Source organism: Acipenser ruthenus, chromosome 4 (genome assembly GCF_902713425.1).
Source record: "Acipenser ruthenus chromosome 4, fAciRut3.2 maternal haplotype, whole genome shotgun sequence".
Taxonomy (NCBI): Eukaryota; Metazoa; Chordata; class Actinopteri; order Acipenseriformes; family Acipenseridae; genus Acipenser; species Acipenser ruthenus.
Genome location: NC_081192.1, coordinates 42,438,204 through 42,461,228, shown reverse-complemented (window position 1 = coordinate 42,461,228; position 23,025 = coordinate 42,438,204). Strand labels below are relative to the sequence as shown.

Here is a 23,025-nt window from a genome sequence, read left to right as displayed (position 1 = left end):
AATGGTCCCAGCTTCCCTGACAATTGAAGGCAGAGCATTCCATAATTTAGGAGCTCTACAAGAAAAAGCCCTACCTCCTGTGTTGCTTTTGCTGACCCTAGGAATAACCTGTAGCCCCGCATCTTGTGATCTCAGAATGTGGTTTGGAAGATACAGGGTCAGTAAATCCTGCAAATAACTAGGTGCTAATCCATTCAGGGCCTTGTAAATTAACAGCAAAATCTTTAACTCAATTCTATACTGCACAGGGAGCCAGTGTAAAGAGGCCAAAACAGGGGTAATATGCTCACTTTTCCTGGTTTTAGTCAGAATTCTAGCAGTGGTGTTCTGAACACTGCAAGTGGGATACCACACGTTTTAGGACAACAGAAAAAAAGTGTATTATAATAATCAATTCTAGATTAAACAAAGGCATGCATTAGTTTCTCGGCATCAGACATGGAAATAATTGGTCTAAGTTTAGGTATATTTCTCAAATGGTAAAAATATTCTTTAGTAACTTCCCTAATATGAGTCTCAGATGATGACTCAGGATCAAAGATGACCCCCAAACACTTAATTTCTAGTTTAAGTTTTGATGAGAGACTTGTTGGTTCTGTGATCCCACTAGCATAACCTGTTTTATCTGAATTCAACATTAGAAAATTATGTGACGTCAAATGCTTGATGTCTGTAAGGCAAGTAGCTAATAACACCCGGCAGAAGAAATTCCTGGCTTTAGGGACAAATATAGCTGGGTATCATCAGCATAGCAATGGAAGTTCACTCCGTGTCTGCGGATAATGTCACCTAACGGTAGCATATATAACGAAAACAGCAAGGGACCTAGAATAGAGCCCTGTGGAACACCACCGACAACTTCCTAAATGCCGATGTTACCTCCCCACTAGAGACGAACTGAAACCTATCAGAAAGATAAGATTTGAACCAGGATAGGACAAGGCCAGGGTGCTTTTAAGTCAATTCAGTAGGATGGAATGGTCTACAGTATCAAAGGCAGCACTTAGATCTAGAAGAATTAAAACTGATGGAAAGCCAGAGTTGCATGAGCTCAAGACATCAGAAAGCTTAACAGCAGTTGAAGAATTAATTACCCAGGATTTAAATGTATGGTCCACTGTCTTTGTAGATACTGGCAGATTCACCTCAAAAAGAATGGCAAGATGATCAGAAATTGTAAGATATAGGGTTATGACGTTCTTAACAGTCAAACCATGAGAAATTACCAGATCTAAAGTATGGCCACGATTATGCGTAGGACCTTTGACATGCAGGATATAATGTAAGGAATCCAGTAGCCTCAAAAATTCCAAGGAGTTAGAATCAGAATCAATGTCAACATGAAGGTTAAAATCAACCAATAAATGAATCCTATCATATTTGACTGTCAATATAGATAGCAGATCCCCAAATTCAGTCAGATATCCCTATGCTACTACTGACACTGTTTACAGCAATTTATATTAACAGTTGTTCTCTCCAGTTAACCCTGACGAAGAGACTACTTTAAAACACAAAAATGGTTACCATATTATGCACCTTTTGAATAAACATAAAAAGGAAATGTTGGTTTGCCTAGGTTTTAAAACCAATAAATACCTATTGGCCTACTCATCTGGTTTCTTTGTCCCCAATTCATGAAACCGTGTGCCAAGATGAGTTATGTGGCAGTAAGACTCCTGGTAAAATATACAAAAGGACTGTCCAAACATATCTCAACTCCCCTAGCGTCACTTGTGGCTGATAAACAGTCACATGAGGGAATGGTTCACTGCCTGTCTCTACTTTCTGGTCCAAACCTGACACCGTGACCCAGCCAATGGGCTTTTACTTTGACCTTTGAATTTGTTAAAATGAGGATATATTTTGGAATTGGGGAATCTAGGACATATTTGATTTTACTTCAGAGTCTTTATTTACTCCTGTCCTCAACCCTATAAAAGTGCCAAACCCTTATGATGTTCATGACAAAGTAGGATATTTATCTAATTAATTAATACTGTATAAAACTATTTTGATGGACCTATAGATGACAAGTAGATGTATATTACTGTTGTATTAAAAGTGTTTATGTGCTTTACTTTCATATCAATATGTTTGTTAACATACAGATACACCACCTCATTCTCTTCACCAAGCATTTGAAATATTTTCATAGATAAACTCTATGTAACTATAAACAGTATTGCTAGAAAAAAAAAAGATAAATACTGGTAGATAACATAGTTGCTCAAAGGTGTTGGGATGTTAATTCAAAAGGGTCTGTCAGTGATTAGTTGTTAATTTTAGTTCCTATTTCTCTCACAGACAGATAACAAATCTACTTGTGTTAGCTTCTGAGGGTGTGCATCCTGCCTCATTAACAGCCTCTTCTCACAACAGCTCTCTGGAGAGTAATGTGCTACCACCCAGGCTAGGTTTTTTGACACAGAGCTACGTGGTTTCCCAGACTGTTGTGTGGATGTGGCAAGCTTCCTCTGACTAGTGCAGCTTTCAGACTTAGAAGATACACAAGTCTTTCACTAGCACAGTCACTGAAAAAAAACAACTAAATTCTGGTTAGCTAATCTGTGGCTACTAATGAAGCATTAATACATGGTTCTGTGGACATTGGCAGTACTGTATTGTTTCTATTATGGAAGTGCAAAGCTGGCTCCCTGGTAACAATACGGTTACTAAGAGTAAACATTTAGCTAATTCTATGAACTTGGCCTACATTTTATTTATTTATTTAATTATTGCATTTATATAACACTTTTTATACAAAAGTATTGCAAAGCACTGTACAGCACATAACAGAAAAAAAGAATAAACCACAATACATTTGTATAGCATGTCACACATACAACTGCTACAGTCAGGCCATTTAAATAACAGTATATACATAATACAAAAGCACCAGTTTTAAAGTTACATTAAAACCCAGTAAGATAAGAAAGCCATTTTATAAAAGTGCATTTTTAGTTTTGACTTGAAAACTGTAACGGTCCCAGCTTCCCTGACAAACGAAGGCAGAGCATTCCATAATTTAGGAGCTCTACAAGAAAAAGCCCTACCTCCTGTGTTGCTCTTGTTGACCCTAGAATAACCAGCAGCGCTGCATCATGTGATCTCAGAGTGCAGTTTGGAAGACACAGGGTCAGTAACTCCTGCAAATAACCAGGTGCTAATCCATTCAGGGCCTTGTAAGTTAACAGGAAATCTTAATAATCTATACTGCACAGGAGCCAGTGTAAAGAGGCCAAAACAGGGGTAATATGTTCACTTTTCCTGGTTTTAGTCAGAATTCTAGCAACGGTATTCTGAACAAGCTGCAAGCGGGATACCACATGTTTTGGGACACCAGAAAAAAGTGCATTACAATAATCAATTCTAGATGAAACAAAGGCATGCATTAGTTTCTTGGCATCAGACACGGAAATAATTGGTCTAAGTTTGGCTATATTTCTCAAATGGTAAAAAGATACTTTAGTAACATGTGGTCTGTGATCCCACTAGCATAACCTTGGTTTTATCTGAATTCAACATTAGAAGATTCTGTGACATCCCATGCTTGATATCTGTAAGGCAAGTAGCTAATAACACCTGGCAGCAGAAATTCCTGGCTTTAGGGACAAATATAGCTGGATATCATCAGCATAGCAATGGAAGTTCACTCTGTGTCTGCGGATAATGTCACCCAACTGTAGCATGTATAATGAAAACAACAAGGAACCTAGAATGGAGCCCTGTGGAACACCACCGACAACTTCTGATAATGCTGATAATTTTACCTCCCCAATAGAGACAAACTGAAAGCTATCAAAAAGATAAGATTTGAACCAGGATAGGACAAGGCCAGACAGTCCCATTATACTTTCAAGATGATTCAGTAGGATGGAATGGTCTACAGTATCAAGGCAGCACTTAGATCTAGAAGAATTAAAACTGATGGAAAGCCTGAGTCAGAGCTTATCAGCAGATCATTCACAACTCTGACATGGGCCGTCTCAGTGCTATGTGCAGCACGGAAACCAGAACGAATCTTCTCAAATATACCATTAAGAGTTAGAAATGTTTGTAATTGAATTGCAACAACTCTCTCTAGAACCTTATCTAAGAATGGTAGGTTGGAGATTGGCCTATAGTTATTGAGGACATTAGGGTCCAAATTGTGCTTTTTAAGTATAGGCTTTACCACAGTTACCTTAAGTGCTGATGAAACTATACAAAGGAAAGTGAACCATTTATAATTTTTAAAATGTGGTTATTAATAACACCAAGAACATCTTTTACTAGTTTTGTAGGAATAGGATCAAGAGAGCATGTAGTAGCTCTCATATGTTGAACTAGCTCAGTCTTTGTAGATACTGGCAGATTCACCTAAAAAAAATGGCAAAATGATCAGAAATAGTAAGATCTAGGGTAATGACGTTCTTAACAGCTAAACCATGAGAAATTATCAGATCTAAAGTATGGCCATGATTATGCGTAGAACCTTTGATATGCAGGATATAATCTAAGGAATCCAGTAGCCTCAGAAATTCCAAAGAGTTAGGATCAGAATCAATGTCAACATGAAGGTTAAAATCACCCAATAAAAGAATCCTATCATATTTGACTGTCAATATAGATAGCAGATCCCCAAATTCAGTCAGATATCCCTATGCTGCTGCTGACACTGTTTACAGCAATTTATATTAATAGTTGTTCTCTCCAGTTAACCCTGACGAAGAGACTACTTTAAAACACAAAAATGGTTACCATATTATGCACCTTTTGAATAAACATAAAAAGGAAATGTTGGTTTGCCTAGGTTTTAAAACCAATAAATACCTATTGGCCTACTCATCTGGTTTCTTTGTCCCCAATTCATGAAACCACGTGCCAAGATGAGTTATGTGGCAGTAAGACTCCTGGTAAAATTTGACTGTTACTATAGATAGCAAATCCCCAAATTCAGTCAGAAATAGCAGGTTTGACTTAGGTCGTCGATAAATAATTACAATATGAACAGGTTATGGGCTGTTTAACGTGAAACTTCAAAAGATGAATAACCTTCAACAATTTCCTGTTTGATTCTAAGTTCACTACGGATAACAGAAGACTCTTTATGTGTGCTTCTATTTCCAATCTTTTAAACAGATGCAGTATTCTGAAGCTCAATCATCCTTGCTGTACATATCGTGATTTTGACCAGTTGAATCTAAACTGGTGACTCACCACAAGACTCAAAATGCTGCCACATGCTGAACATCACACAGGGCTTGCTGTAATTAGAACCTTTTTTATGAAAAAGGTTCATCCCACATCTTTTTTTCATTATTCTTTGGACCAATTCCTTCTTCCAAAACTTTTGCACTATTGTTCAGATGGTAATTACCCTAAGGTGGCGCATAAATATTTTAAACCCAAAATTGCACATTCTTCAAAGCTCCTGCTGTCCTTATGGCATGTGTGCCTGGAAGCAAAGAGTATATTTCCTGTTGTCTCAATCTTTTTTCTTTAGACAATAGCATTATTATTTATTGCAGAAAAAAATACAGTGTTCTCATAATTTTATTCAGGTCCTCCCACCGACACAACCAGAAGAGTGCAGTCCTCATAACTAGGACCTTGTGAAATACACGGGAGAATTAGAACGACACGACTAACCTGTAATTCAGTCCTAAACCGTAAGATGTCCGTGTAGCCACTCCAGCTAAACTGATCAAAAGAATTTAGTAATTTAGTAATCAACCCATTAAATTCTGGCTAATTAGAAAACATGAGAGACAATTATGGCCATTTTATAAATTGAGTGATGCATTTAAAGAAAATGCTTATCTCGAGACTTTCTTTGAGAGATCGCATACAGCAATATCCACCTGGGGTGCTGCTGCACACTGATATAACTTATTTTGCAAAATCTGCCATTTATCTGTGGAACACACTTGAAAGGGAATAGAGCGACATGTAATATCTCAAAAACACAGAACATGAAATGCTTAGACTGACAGCAGTGTGACATCGTCTTTTATTAAAAAACGGAGGGGACAGAAAATCAAGGACACTGAAATACTGTAATTTTCGATTTGACAGAAGCATTTGCCTGTGCTTATATCCCCCTGGAAAAAGTAGATAACCCCAAGCTAGGTAATTATTCAATAAAACATGCAGTAAATGGGGTGGGGTGGGGGCAGAATGTTTATATGCATTTAATAGTGTCACTGGATTTGTATCTGATAATGCGAGTAATATCTGGGCAAATCATTTCCTGGAGGCAGACAAGTTGATCGCAACCATAAAAAAAGTTTAAACATTGTCCAAGCAGAAAACTATGTTTTAAAGATCATCAGAAAGATGCAATCAGACAGGAAGCTTGTAATCTACCCATAAAGCTGCCACCTGAACCGTGTAAAACACGATGGGGCAGTTGGTATTCTTCTGCTGAATTTCATTCCAAATAAAATTACTTTTTACCCAGTTTTTGTGGAAAAGAAAATAGAAATTTCACCAAATACTGCAGTGTTAAAGCAGCTCCATAATTTGATGAAGGGTATACAAAGTTTAAAATCTCTCCCTGATTGCAATGAGATGGTTTGAAAGCCATAACCTCAGATTTCATGAAACTTATAAAGTTGCAGAATTAATAAATACATATCGTGCACCGGCACAAGAGTTGCACAGCACAGATGCCAGAATAAAAAATGTGTTACAAGTTTCCACAATGTTTTTGAAAAACGAATGCATTAATACGACATTATAAAACCACATTTTATTCAACCAGCTCACAAGTTTCTGAAGGCAGTAAGGATTTTTGACCCACAACAAGTTTGTAGTTTTGATAAAGAAACCCTCCTGTTAGATTGTATTACAGGGTTTGATGCTTATTGTAAATCAGAAATGGAGGGATATCAACTATATGCAAAAGAAAATGGTAGAGGAATTTCTTTGACTGAATTTTGGAGAAATGCAGAATAACTATTTCCCAATTTAGCAAAAAAGGCTAAAGATATTTGTTTTTGCAAAAACAAAACAAAGAAAAAAAATAAAACACAGCTTACATGTGTTACAAAATCTATCAAATGCGTAGATTCCAATAAATGGTTATAATATCTATAGTGTTCAGGGATCGGTGCCAGAATTGGGAAATCCAGTAAAAAACAATATCTACCCTTCTGTTGACAAAATACCGATTTGTGCCTGTTGAGACCCACATATCAAGGAAATTAATTTCTTTTTTTTACTAAATTATTTGTTTAAAAGCACACTGGTAAATTAAAACCTATAAATAATGTATTTACACTTATGAGTTCTCTGAAATAATATTGAAAATAAAAAATAATTTTAAAATCCTGTTATAGGTATTGTAAAGGGTTAAATAAATGTCAGTAGTCATATACATAGTTCTGTTTATTAATCTGCTAATACGTACTTTGTAGTAATGGGATGAGCAATTCACATAGTTAAAGTAATGTAATGGGATGATTGTTTAATGATTTCTCATTTAATGGTTTACTGTAGGACTAAATTACAGGTTAAAAAACAAGTCATGTAAAACGCAGGGCTCTACCCATAAAGCAAATCAACCGGGGGTACTTATAAGGGGCATAGGGTGTATGCAGGACGACTCAGAAATGCAAAAATAAATATGGAAGTAAAAGAAAATAATGATCTTGAATTGATTTTTTTTAACAGTATCTCTAAACCACTGTGCATAAATTACCGCCTGACTATAGTTTCAAAATTATCATCCACCTATACACATGCATGATTTAGATTACACAGATTTCCATGATGATATTAGGCGTAGCTGCATTTCAGTGACAGAAGTAGCGGCTGGTTGAACTTGGTTTCGTTGTTTGATAAAGCACATCCAGATCAAAAAGTGATACATTTCTTAAATGCAAAAGTAAAACAAAGGAAGAAAACACAAAAGAGTCTACATAAAGTGCAAAGCAACAGAAAGTTATACCAAGTCCCTTTGGATAATTTTTATATTATCTTTATGTAGCACCCGGGAGGGGCACTCGTTCCTTTCGATCGGGATGGGATCAGTCAGGCAGAATCCCAGAAGAAAATAAACTAAGATCACAACAATATGCAGGGCAGTGAACATCGTTATATTAAATACAGGTGGTTAACTATATTTAACAAATAGAACAAGTCTATAATACACAGTCACTGCATGGGGTTTGCACTGTTCAAAAAAATTATAATTAAAAACAAAGTGCAGTGCTGCTCGAGACAATTGCGGAGACGGGGCTTACTAAAAACAACAATAAAACCAATACTTTAAAAACTCCCTGTCTCCAGCACTCCTCCAAAATCCCCAATGCCTTTTAAAAAATACTATAATCTAATAGTAATAATAATAGTCCTGATCTTAAACACCCGCACGTAACACAAAACACAAGTCTACAGTTAATCGTGAACAATGATGCAGTGATATCTGGGTAATTGCTGGCCTTTGGCGACAGCTCCGGATCGTGTTAGCCGTCTAATAACAAGAAACAAGCAATTTTTAGACATGACAAACAAACAAAACATGATAACAATACGGGTTTTCCTTCTGTTTCAGCATTAACCATTCAAAGGAACAGATCACTTCACTACGTCGCCTTTTGTACCGTCTAACATGACCCCTTGGTTAATGAGTGCAACCACTCCTCCAATCCGCGGCTGCCACATCGTTTCCTTTCCGGTCGATGATTTAGTGTACCGTAGCTCCGCCCCCTTTCTAGATGGCCGACTTCCGTCTAACCCTGGGAATGAATTGTCTGGCCATCCAGTCCAGGGCACTATGTTCCCTTTACACAGCGCCCTCACAGGTCGGGAGGTAGATTTGTCACCAAGAATCTTTATGTCTCTGTCACACATAGACAGATGGAGGGAGACAGGAAGCACAGCAGGAGCCTGTTTTCAGTCATTTTTCTCCCCAACCCACTGCTGAACACAAACAAGTCCAATTCCTTCTCTGCTCCTGCTGGCTGTTTGTCCAACCTCCACTAAAGACAAACCCAGGTTCACGTCACACTGTACCAAAAACAGTCTCTCGAATGGATGAAATCAGGAACTTTTATACCAGGTGCTCAGCTTCTTCAAATTATTCAATTAGCACCTATGGGGGCTGAGATCAGGATAGCATCAAAGTGCCAGTGAGATCTGTGCAAATCTACAACAAAGTAATGTGCCAAAATAAACGTGTTAAAATAAAACAAACTAACTAACATTAAATCAAATGTGACAAATCAAAATGTGAATATACTACAATAACAAATGTGAATATACTACAATAACAAAATCAAAGTGCCTAAATAAAGTAATGTGGGACACCAGTTACAATTAATAACACGTTTGTGTTAGTTATTATGTTAAGGTAAATGTTTTTTTATAATGGCTCACATAATTATGCTGAGATGGGAAGTAAATGGTAACGTGATAAACATTTACAGTGCAGAATATTTTTGATTATTTATATTAACTTTGACGAATAGAAAGCGAATACGTGTGTTTCCGACTTGTTATTAAAAGTTTTTTACATCAATAACAGAATTCAGACCAAATATACAGACAATAAAGGTGTGGGGAATACTGCTTTTTTGCATTTATTAGCCCATCAAATTTGAATATCATTATCTAATGATATTCAATTTTTTTTTGTTTTTGTTTTTTGTTTTTTATAGATGTTGATTTGGGATATGCATATTTATACAATGCTACTGCATATGAATAGTGTCTGCTGGTTCCTGGTACAGTACCTAATCACTATATGTGCTTTAGTTCAAAATCTCTCCATGTATCTACCTGCAATTAGACCCTTTAACTATAAACATAGGTACAATGAAGCAGAATACACAGATTTGTTTGTATCTTTAGCATAACATTTGTTGTGTTTTACTCCTCATTACAAACTTAGGAATGTTTTAATTACTGTTTGATGCTATATTAAAATAACAAAAAGCAGCGTTTCCATTTGTTCCATCATAAATACATTGTGGTAGGGCAGAAGAAAAGCCCTACATGTAAATTAAACGTTGTGTTTATTGTATTATGAATTAAAAAGTTATGTTTGTTTATTTTAGAATGGGTAAATTTGTGTTTGTGTATTTAAAAGATTGGTTTGTGGGTTGTTTTGGTATGATTTGAATGTATTTTGTTTATTTAAAAAAACAAGTTATGTTTGTTTATTATTGGTTGAAATGTGGTCTGGCAGAGGCGGTGTTAGCAGCTCGTCTCTGACAGACAGCTCGTGTGAATGCATGGTCGGCAGTCCGTGATTATTGACTGTCAGCCATGCAAACTAAAACTCTCGTGCACAATGTGTCCGTCTCCAGATTAATTAATTGGGTGTTGATTCGGAGATAGCCACGAGTATATAAACCGGTCTGTTTCTGTGTTCGGTGTGGGTGTTTGAGAGGAGGAATGCATGCATGCGTGCGTACGTGCCTGAGTGAGTGAGTGCGGGATGAAGAAAAAATTGTGTCTGAGTAAAAGCTCTGTATCTGAGCTCTGAGAAAACAGCAATGTCAAAGAAAAATAAAGTTTCCCAGGCATGTATAGTGGTGTCAAAGATGGAAATAAACCTTCAACTCGGGAGGTCTGCATTGCAGATTTACATAACTATAATTCTGTGCCTGCAAATTCTATTGATGTGGCCTCACATATTACAGTTGATACGTCTGATATGGAGTGTGCTGGATGGTCACTGCCTGTAACCCCTTCTAAATCACCGGCTCATAAAAAAATGAAAACAGCAGTGGAAGACAGGGAGGTGTTTTAGTCAAACAATATGTCAAATGCTGACATTTTGAGGGCAGTTAACAGCCTTGCATCCCAATTTGCCAGCGATGAAAATCAAATAAAACAAAACTTCTTGTCGATCGCAAATAGGGTCGGCCTTAGTCTGTGTGGGGCCCTAGGCGGTGACAACCCCACCCCCCCAAAAAAATATATCCCAAATTAAAATAAAAAAACAAACCCACACTAGAGAATGACATGAAGACGGGACTCCTGCGGGACCCACGGGATTCTTGTGGTACAGGAAAAAAATTGTGTTAAATTTTGCGGAATGGGATGGTACAGGAGTGAAGCTCATGGGAACGGGCGGGTCCGGGAAATAAAAAAAAATAAACATCTGAGGACGGGCAAGAACGGGATTTAAACTTCCGGGAATAGGAAGGAACTGCTCTTTAAAGTCATAAGAGCCTATGACATGGAACTTGACTGTTACCATAAACATACAAAATAATATTAACAGGTCTCACTTGAACATATAATCACATTAATTTTACCAAATTATGTTTAATTGCGCTACAATTAAACAAATAATACCCAGAAAAACACAGAGTGCAATCTCTATTTCCGGGTTTGGGGCCAGGAGACTGTGACCTCACAGATACCCGCAGGCTACTTGCATCTGTCAGTATGGCTGACAGCGACAGTGAAAGTGAGAGTAGACTAATTTTATCAGTTTGAGACACCTCTTATGAATGTGAATCATGTAGTGATGGATCTGATGTAGAGAGAGAAAACAGGGATTGTCTCCTGTATCAATTCGAGTCGTATGCCTCAGAATCAGAAGGGTCAAACTCGGAGAGAGACTCTGACAACACCAACGCGGAGGGACAGCAGGTGTCTGCGGAGAATCAGCGTCTTGGCAACACGTAATGGTTAATAAAAACCCTTACGTATAACATAGATTGATACTTAAAATATTTCAAATTACCCATAATTGTATAGTTATGTCAGTCCTTTAGTTAACGATATTGATACATGAATTATTGATACGAGCAGAATAACCAAACATTGTGGATTGCTACTGGCATGTATTTAACATATCTCTCTCTATATATACATGTGTACAGTATATTAAGGATGTGCATATTTTCGTTTTTTATGATTATTACCCCTAATCATAATGCAGAGATGCCAACGTCTACGATTTGGCCATAGCAGCTACTATTTTTTGGAGGTTCTGCTACGGCGCTACCTTGAAGGGGTACATATAATACTACGATTTTTAATAAATAAATACATGATGGATACTCCCTGAACATTTATAAAATATTATTTCAATACCATGTTTTTTTTTGTTGTTTATTTTTTAATGAATTAATGGTTCGTAATACAGTACTGTATTTCACTTACAGTATATTGTGGCATTGACATACTAATATCTCTGAGCCGGGTTGCTTAGTAACCGATTTAGAAACTGAAACTGCCGCACAAAACTCTAAACAGTTGTTTTTATATTACCGAATTTATATATTACATCATTATATTGCACATTGTGCTTTTAAAGAACCTGTGCTTGCACTGCTTTAGTGGAGTGCACAGTTGATATCAGCAATCTGAATGTACCTTCTGAGGTGAAGAAGGATACAGAGGACATTCATTGGAAGCTGTTTACTTTAAAAGGAGCTCTTGCTTTTCCTTCTCCAAAGCCTCCCAGCAATTTTGCTGATAGTTTAAATGCTTTTCTAGCTTCTAAAGAGCGTACAGTAGGAAATGTACAGCTGTGGAGACAGCGCCCTCTCAGCCAACTCCCATGCCAGAAGCTCTTATTGAAGCCATCGGCAACACAGATGCTACCTGAGTGACAGTGTTTAGATCAAGAAAAGAGGAAACGACTGGTTCAGAGCTTGAAACCTCCTGCTGCTGAACTGGCTAGCGCCTTACGAGCCAGTTGTCCCGATGCCTCAGTCACTGCTTATTTAGAAATCCTTGAAAATAAGTATAGTACTGCAGACACTGGAGAAGACCTCTATTTTAAATTCAAGAGTTTAAAGCAGAAGTCCGATGACAGGTCTGATGTCCGATGTCCGATTTCCTTCGTTGTTTGGAGAAGCTTCCCCAAAAAGTAGCTAACTGTGTAGCAGTAGAGAAAAGTAGACTTTCCCGGTTGAGAGTGGAACAGTTAATTAGAGGAGTCATTTATGATGTCCTGATAATTGTTAATTTGTGCCTCAGGGAGCAAAAAGAAATCCCACCTTCTTTCCCTGATCTTCTCAAAGAAGTGAGAGAGGAAGAAGAGGGGGAGGCAGAACGGAATGCGTCAAAAGCGCCAGTGAATGTAATTCGTCCAGTGGAAGCTACTGTATCAGGCGAAGGTCACACCATTGAAGCAACAGTTAATGAAGCAATTGTGTGATATGCAAATGCAAATGGACAGGATGCAAGCATCCCTGAATGTTTTTCAAGATACCACAGTGGTGGAGAGCTCTCCCCAAGAGGCAACGGCCCGAAGGCCCATTGGGAGGCCACCACCATTTAGAAATTATATTATCTGCTACAGGTGTGGGGAGGCTGGAAACAAAGCCCATGCCTGTCAGAATCCTAACTACTAGTAAAACCAGAGAAACTGATAATTTTGCAGTGGTATCTTAATTTTTTCCAGAGCTGTATATATTTAAAATATGTAATTATTTTTTTATCCCAAAGACAGACTGCAGTAACCGCCTAACTGTTTATATGACATTTAAAACAACAGGGTAGTAAGCCCTGCTGTTTAAATGTATTTGTTTATTTTTAGAACGGGGTTTCCCCCTCCGCCCCTATGTTATTTTGTATTTGTTTGTTTTATGATTTATGTATTTATTATATAGGACGAGCGAGATGCTGTCCTTCAGTGTTTTGTATTTGTTTTGTTGTATTGTATGATTTATTTATAAAGGACGTCGAAGCGCAGTGTATTTTGTTTTTGTTATTAAAATACCTCGTGGGAATGCGTGACTGTCAGCTGGTGATTATTGAATTAGTTGGCAGTCACACATAATAATGCTACCTGTGCAGACTATGGCCGAGGGGCAATTAGAGAATTAATAGCCAGTTAACCCCTCGGCCAGGATATAAAATACCTGCTGTTTTAGCTGAAGGGTGGGTGTGTTAGGAGCGAGAGCGGAGAGAGCGAGAGGAGCGAGTGAGAAAAACGAAACTTAAAAAATAGTAACACAGGAACAGTGACAGCAATTGCAATTGCCTAGCCTGAGTTGTGTTGTTTTGCTTTATTTTTGTTTAACATTTTTATTTTGCTCTGCGAGCACAGTCTTTTTCTGTTTGAACTTTCTATTTATTTTTGTTATTTAAGAATAAAACGGCACGCCGCGTCTTTTTGTTTTGAATCTGCAATACTTGGTGTCAGTTTTTTTCCCTTCCTGCTTCTGACCTGACGTCCTCGCACAGCCACCCTGTCACACGCCCACATACATTTTCGCTCCATTCCTCTTCCCCAGACGTGATTATTTTAATATCATTGCAGTTATGGAAAAGCTTCTACACAGCAACTGAATGCGAGGGGTAATTATGCCTTGGTAGAATCAGGAGAAGAAAAAAAACAACAACAAAAAAAAATCAACAACATTCGCAACAAACCTAAAGCAAGTTTAAAATGCTACAGGGGTGTTGTATGTTGAGTCTTTCTAAAATAAACGTCGATATTAATCATCGATTTGGCAAAAAAAATGATAATCGAATAGTAGCAAGCCTAATCATAATATACAGCTTTATGACTGAAATTCCAAATGCTTTGTTGAGGCCATCTTAATGGTGTTAAAAATCTAAATAAAACCGTAATTGGAAACAGAATGCACATTTTGTTGTGTTGACATGGTTTAGATAGATGGATTAATCAGTTGTGTTTCTTAGATGAACAAATATCTCTAGTAATTTCTTCCCAAGCTTGTTCATTCTTTTAACCTTTGGATGGACTTGGCCAAAATTGAGGTGCTGGCAACAGTAACAAAATAGTTTAGTTAACTGGCAGTTAGCCATGTTTTTCTGACTGATGGATACTCTACATTATAATGCTTTGACCTTTTACACCAGTGTACATGTACGTGTGTTACATTTCAGTAGTCAAATCACTGCCAAAATATCTGTTTCAGCTTGATCTAAATAAGGTAGCACACTGAATAACATGCAATGTCTAAGTAATTAAACTTGAAAACACATTTGCCAAAGCATTTCAGCAGAAATGCCTCGTATTCTCTGTTTCATTTAGCCACTAGTTTTGTGGTTTATCTTGACTGGTTTCCATTCAAAACAAGACAGAAACGGTCATACCTCAAGAATTTGAAAGAACAAATCTATTCCTAGAGAGAACTGTGTAACAATTATTGACATTACAAAACTTTATATATTGATATACTTTTTAATGCATTATGCATTGTTCCTCACTATCTTGTAAAGCGCTTTGTGATGGTGGTCCACTATGAAAGGCACTATATAAAATAAATATTGATTGATTGATCAATTTTATTTTTTCCTGTGGATTTTCATGGATGTTTTACTATATCGCAAAACAAAAGCAGTGTGGAGTAGTGGTTAGGGCTCTGGACTCTTGACCGGAGGGTCGTGGGTTCAATCCCTGGTAGGGGACACTGCTGCTGTACCCTTGAGCAACGTACTTTACCGAGATTGCTCCAGTAAAAAAAATGTTGTAACAATTGTAAGTCGCCCTGGATAAGGGCGTCTGCTAAGAAATAAATAATAATAATAATAATAATAAAATGGTTTAGAACTGTACCCCAATAATCTGTTTCAGAATACTCTATATCATTTAATTACAAAGTAAAAGATATTTATACATTTTGGAATTTATTAATTAATTTAATTAATTAATTAAAAAATCTAAAAGTTGAATGTCTTCAGTCTTTTGGTCTGAATGCTTCTCCACCTAATCTTAAATGAAGATCTAGTGATATTTTGCGTTATGGGTGATTATTTTATGATACCTTGTAATATGGGTTAAGTTGATGTTCATTACAGTCAAGATCTGCGATACTTTGCTGGATACTAAAACGGTTTAATGTTTGAAAATGTGTAGGTTTTTACATGTTGGCTCCATGCTGTCCCCTTGAGAGTACCGTAAAAAGAAACTTTACTTTTCAAAGTTTACGAAAGAGACATTTAATGCAAATAATACATCCAGGGCTGTATTCTTGAAAAAAATCTTAAGAAATCTTCTTAAATCCAAAATATTTCTGAAGTTTGCACTTACGTATACTATTAAATAATCTGGATGCAAGTTAATACATTTCACAATATCCTTTACATTCAGTTACATTCAAACTAGGGACATTCTTTAATTCCATTTTTTCTTCCCTGGGGGTCTCCAAATAGTTTGCACAAACAGGACATTCGTGTTAAGTGAATAATACATTTTCACGTTGTATTATTTGTATCATGATATGCATCGTATCACAACCCATTTATCGAGGTAGGTATCATATCATTGTGAAACCGAAGATACACACCCCTACTAAATACACAATGTCATTTGATAATGCACATTTATAAGCACATACAATATAGTGCAATGGTTATACACATTTGACTCATTCTCCAGAGAGGTTTTCCTTACTGTAATTTTCAGAATAGTATACATGGCTATTATAAAGTTGCTCCATTTATTTTTTGTGTTTACCATGTGATATGTACGTATTGGCTTCAACATTGTGTTACCCATGGCTTGTTATGTGCAAGAGCAACGCTACATCAGGACCTGTGTATACTCCCCAAGCAACTTTATGCCAGCTCTGTACAATTCATTTACAGTACGTAACAGAACTGTAATGAAAATGTAAAACAACACTGATGAAAATAAGAGTCAAATGTGCACAACTAACATACAGCCCTGGTCTAATCTGGATGTAACACTCGGCACGTACAGTATAAGGCTGTATTTGTTTAAAAGGGTATGCTACTTGAGCTTGGAACAGAAAGCGCCTAATAATGCTGGATAATGGAAATGGTTTGTTTTTATAGGCCAAGTGATGCAAGGTGGGGAAAGGCTTATGTTCTACACCATTCTCAAATTGCCAAATTATTTCACACATTTCTTCCCAACTCAAATTAGCAGTCAGTTCATAGGCATAAATGCTATAAAATCATATTAGACAAGTATATGTGAAATTGCAAAACAATTTACCAAGTTCCAAAAAATGTTGTTATTACATGTAATTAAAAAGTAACTACAAGGTTGTACTACACACATGTGAATGGGGGTCAATTCTAAATAAAGATGTGAAATTAAACTCATCAACCTAAAACTTAAGGTGCTACAGTTGCTCTACAAATTCAATGAAACTTAACAAAATATGGACTTTTCAGAATCAAATGTATCATCCTCCCACCCAATATGCTCACCTTGTATAGGGTTTCCAAATGTAATGCAAATCATTGTTTGTTTTTTATGAAATGATCCTTACCTGTAATTGTGCTTCTCATTCCCAATATGAAACCGGTCGTATTGAGAGAATGCTTGAGTTCCATCCCAGTCAGTCAGTTCGATTCTCAATGAATACTGACGCTGACTGGTAAGCAGGAAGACAAATTCATTTCCAAGCCAATGCTCACTAGATGGGCTCCCAAAACCCTACAGGAAAGTTGAAGCAATACATTTAGCATTATTCTGTTTGGGTGTTACATCAATCATTGGTACTGTTAGATCAGCGGTAGCATCATTTTGAACTGCATGTTAATATAGTTTGCATTGGAACATATTCAGGAAAACTTTGCACTCTGTAACAAATACACTATTGATTAGCATTTTATTTTTAACATTAAAGGAACAATATTCTGTTGGTTTGAGCTGTTTTTATTTTAAATAGCACAATAATAGTTAACATATGAATACATTGGGTGCTAAACAGTCCTATCCTTACCTATTTATGAGGCCAAATGAAAACACAAACTGAAAACACATGTTAAGGCAATGTCATGTAGGTGCTTGCTGTCTATTGTTTTCTCATTCAAACTGTAATGTATCTTCTGTAATACAATGTACTGTGTGTATTGTATGCAGCATATTAATGCATATGTTATTAAAAATACAATTTTATAGGTTTTTAATTACTGCCGCAAGTCATAGAATGTAGGCCAGTTTTCTAATAAACGTCATTCACAGAACATGTTTTTTGTTGTTTGTTTGTTTGTTTGCTTTCATTATAAGATTTTTGGCAAAGTGGTTAGCAGTGTGCAGGTGCAGGAGTGATGCGGCGATCAATAACAGACAGACAACGATAGGAGCAAGGGTATTTTATTTATAATCCAAAGTCTTATGACAAATGGTAAATAATAATGAATGGTAGTACACAAGGCTGTGTACTACGCAGTTTAACCCAGAGGTTCAGTCCCGAAACAATAAACACAGTCTTTAATATACCCACAATATACAAACACGGTCACCAGTCCAAAGTGAGTGCTGTAGTGCTCGTGGTGCAAATACAATTTAGCGTGAAACAAAGTGCAGTGTTGTCCGGGTTTTGTGCTGGTTTTGTGACAGCTCCGGATCGTGTTAGCTGTCTAAATAACAAACAAGTATAATTAGACACAACAAAAACAAACAAAACACTCACGATTCACAATACAGTACTCCTTCCGGTTAGCGTTAACCATAACAAAGGAACAGATCACTCTGCTATGTCCCCTTTTATACCATCAACCCCTTGGTTAACAATTGCAACCGCTCCTCCAATCCACGGCTACCACATCGTATCCCTGCCTGGTCAATGATTTAGTGTACCGTAGCTCCGCCCCTTTCTAGATGGTCGACTTCCGCCTAACCCTGGGAATGAATTGTCTGGCCATCCAGTCCAGGGCACTCTGTTCCCTTTACACAGCGCCCTCACAAGTCGGGAGGGAGATTTATCACCAAGAATCATTCTGTGGCAGTGTGCCCCACCCAGAGGGAGACTATCTGCAGCTCCCATCACCACCAGAGGGAGACCACCTGCAGCTCCCACCATCACCACACAAGGGAGACTGCCTGCTGCTCCCACCTCCACCACACGAGAAAGGACCAGGATGTGATGCTGGTATTTCTCAGCAGGCTGCTGAGGGGAGCACAGGGGAAAACAGCCTGGCTTAAGCTGCCGCAAAAAGGGCCAGTACTGCCGCAGCCACTACCAGAGTGGCCAACCCCAGCACCACGACTGGTCCTGACTCCATCACCAGGGGGAGAAGTGGAGCTCCCGCTGCCGCCTTTTGGGCCAGGGGCTCCCCTCCTGGCTTCATCGCCCTGGGATGCCTGCGTGTCACCGCCCTCACGCATTGTTCCTCACTATCTTGTAAAGCGCTTTGTGATGGTGGTCCACTATGAAAGGCACTATATAAAATAAATATTGATTGATTGATCAATTTTATCCCTAGTACTCCAATCAATCTTTGACTAGTTAAATCTGACAGATATCGCTAGTCATTCATGATAATATAGTATACTCATAACAAGCTAGTCATAACTGTTCCGTATTTCTTTAAAGTGTTTGAATATACATTATTAAATAACTATGAATAAGCTGAAGGCTTGGACAATATAAATATGATTATATTATCACAATATAAATACGTACGATTTGTATATGTGATTTTCTTATTAAGTTTTGACCTATGCATTGTTAGTAAGTAAAGGCCATTTTTGACATTTTATAAAAAGTCAATTTAGAATTGTATTATAGCAGCAGTTCAATACAAATTATTAAGGCTTGTGTAATTTTTTTTTCATTATTATTATTATTATCCACATTAGGTAAATGCAGATCATTGACCAAGGCTATTGACATCACTGTTACTACACAACGGTTCATACTTTCAATCATACTTTTGTAAGTCCTGAATAGATTGTGTAATAAAATGGTATATGTTTATGATGCCAGACCTCACATGGTAAAGTCTACATATTTTTGCTGCCTGGTGAAGACAGACAACAGATGTCAATATTTTCAACTCTCACAGTTGGCTGTGGGAGGACATACCACTCAGTTTTCCACATAGCTGGGTTATATTAGCATCAGCAATGGCATTCAACAACAATGTCAACTCCAGATAGCATTATACCTGGAAATACATCCTAAAACAAAAAAGCATAGTGATGAAAAACATAATAAGGCTAAAACAGCAATTTTAGATACAACATTGTGACAAGATGGCTGGTGGATGATGTCACATACCCGGAAAGAACGCAGACTGGCAGTACTGGGGTTGAAACTGAGAGGCAAACAAAAGATTGAAACAAAAACAGCACACCGCACTTTAGGCAAAAATAAATAGACAAACAAAACAGTGGACAAACAAACAAACAAACAAGTACCATGCTGGTCCTCCAGCACAACGTAGCAATTGTTTCTAAACCACAAACAAAACAATAACAAATAATGGTGGCACGCACAGTAACAATAACAATAATCAATGCACACACATTTATACAGAACGGGGCAGGCACTTTGCCACAGACGTTGATAAATTTATTTCTGAAATTGTTCTATTCACTGTTTTTTTTTAGGCTCTGGTTTATGTATTTGTCTTGCAGCAGTGCAGTAAATTTACATTTCACTCCCCTCCAGTACCCTGCTTTACATTTTTTTCTGAGGCGAAACACACTTTAGCCCTGGCTAAAGCCAAAGAACAAATAGAGAATTAATTGCAACTTTCATGAACTGCCCAACTGTATTCCATATTGTAGCACACACCTGTTGTGGTCAATACACTATCCAGTTCAACGTACCGAGATTTCATTTTCTGCATTATTTTTCCACCATGCATGAACAGTGTTCTTATGTTTTTATGTTCCGAGTACTGACTAGCGTGTCATTTTAGTTTGAGGTGTAGACTTTTTAAAATATGGTACCGTTTATAGAACTATATATTTATATTAATGAAGTCACCTACCATAGGCTTAATTACAGGGTGAGTGTTACAGTTCATTTGTGGATAATTTATACTTTAGATAACTTTTTTAATATAACTTTCTATTTAGTACAACAACATTAACACCCCCCTTTTCAACTAACATGGATAATCGATTTTTTATATACATCATCTCCATACTGTAGTTACAAAATTCACAACTAACTTATAACCTTGTCCGAAACAGCTGAAAAGGGTTTGAAAAGGCTGCAAATTTAAATGAATTAATTAAAATGGCCTTTCCTGAAAACAGTCCTTAATGCGAGCGGGGGAGGTGCAATATTGCCATGTGCATACTAGAAACTGGGCAATGATGATCTGGAGCATTGTTTATGAATTAGATGAAAAGTCCCATATAAATAGAGGCAATAATATCTTGGTGATTAATAGCGTTAACACTAAAATAGAACTGCATTCCAATTCTCATCCAGAAGAAATTGCTATATTCTCCCTGATGAATCCCTGCAACTACAGCTGGCTATACTTTTTTTTTGTTATCTATATTTAGCATCTTAGCAAATGTTCAACATTTACCAGTGATGTTCTGCTAGATTTATTATTACCCAAGCTAAAAAACAGATCAGGGCATAAACTACTGATGGCAAATGCTAAAATAAAGCATAAATTTCACACACTGTAATTTATGATATGTATATGAACTTGACTGAAAGAATAAATAAGAAACATAATACAAGAAGACTTTCAGTTCATTCATTCTTGTCCAGTTCCTAATAGCTACTTGAACCCAGAACCATGATAGATGGTATTTAAAGAGTAGGGCTTCTGTGGCCATCCGGTAAAGGCACTCCGCCCAGAGTGCAGGATGCGCCCTATAGCTTGGAGATCGCTAGTTCGAATCACTACCGACCGTGGACGGGAGTTCCTAGTGGGCGGCGCACAATTGGCAAAGCACTGTCCGGGCGGGGTAGGGGTTAGGTCAGCTCGGGAGTCCTTGGCTCACCGCACACCAGCGACCCCTGTGGCTGGCAGGGCACCTGCAGGCCGGCATGTACGCAATTTGGAACCTACGCTGTAAGTTATGAATATGGCTGCACAGCAGGCTTGCAGAGTGAAAAAAGTGGACAGCTGATGGCACTGCTTTCGGAGGGTGCGAGTGCTAGTGCTAGTGCTCGTCCTCGTCTCTCCCGAGTTAGTTTAGGGCTGGCAGTGGTGAACCAGGTTGAATAATAATTGAACATTCCGAAACTGGGAGAAAAATTTGAAAATGAATAAAAATAATTACTTAAAGCTCTTTTCAAAATGGACACTCTAGTTCACTGGGGTATGAGATCTGTCCTCTAAATCACTGCAGGAGGAGCGATAAAAAAAAAAAAAAACATAACAAGACGTGCTCCGGCTTTTCTGTTCCGTATCATGGATCGTTATTGCTGGGTTATCTGTGGGCAATAATCCTTACACTATCAGTGCACTAGAGCGGCCAGTTTTAGTCAAATTGCGTGGCTTTTTAGTGTGAAAAGGCGATTATCAACCGTTTTAGCAATACCATGTTTTGGCCACTAACGTGTTTTACAGTGAGAAATGTGTGTCATATTCTCACGACTATGGATCGAGAATTTTGAGTTTCTAAATAGCCAAGTCACTGTGTGGTCCTTTGAAATCTGTATCTTTATACAGCTTTAGCCAGTGCAACTATACCATTTAGATTCATATGGATTGATATTGTAGTTTACTCAAATGTGATGAAAAAAAACCCTTTGCTGTGTGAGAACTTTATTTCTAAAATTGTTGTATTCACTGTTTTTTTAGGCTATAGTTTATTTATTTGTCTAGTAGCAGTGCAGTAAATTTACATTTCACTCTCCTCCAGTACCGTGCTTTACATTTTTTTCCCCCAAGGAGAAACACACTAGCCCTGGCTAAAGCCAAAAACAAATACAGAATTCATTGCAACTTTTGTGAACTGCCCAACTGTATTCTAGTATTGTAGCACACACCTGTTATATTCAATATCCATTCAGTATCCAACTAGCTTAAAAATATATTTGAATCTGTATTACACATTCATAAATGCATAGAATGTGGAAAGATTGAGTATTAAGAGGATTTTTTCCATTTATTTTCATGACCATGAGTGAGCTGTGTTGCCGATTGAGAATGGTATCCCTGAAACATGTTTTTATGTTTATTCTTACAGAATAAATCACCCTTCTTTTCACCAACCTACAAGTGTATTAAAGTCAGAGCAGCAATGCAGAGCAGCCACCCCCCCTCCCCCTCCAGTTGAGAGACAGGACACACCTGGTTACATTGGTTCCGTGACCCGGATCACATAGACTGGCTGTAGCTGATCACGGAGGGGAAGAGTGTAACAGGCAGTGTTGTGTGCTACAGCTCAGCTCTTTTGAGCTGTGGTTTAGA

General features: G+C 37.5%; 1 protein-coding gene across 1 annotated transcript in view; it reads right to left on the bottom strand.

Annotated features, from left to right (window-relative positions):
• LOC117399540 (angiopoietin-1-like) overlaps nucleotides 1–23,025 on the bottom strand; it is a 124,925-nt gene that overhangs the window by 13,861 nt on the left and 88,039 nt on the right. Inside the window, exon 7 of the mRNA XM_033998801.3 lies at nucleotides 17,172–17,338. Coding sequence (XP_033854692.3) covers nucleotides 17,172–17,338 — 167 coding nt within the window. The remainder of the gene's footprint in view (nucleotides 1–17,171; nucleotides 17,339–23,025) is intronic.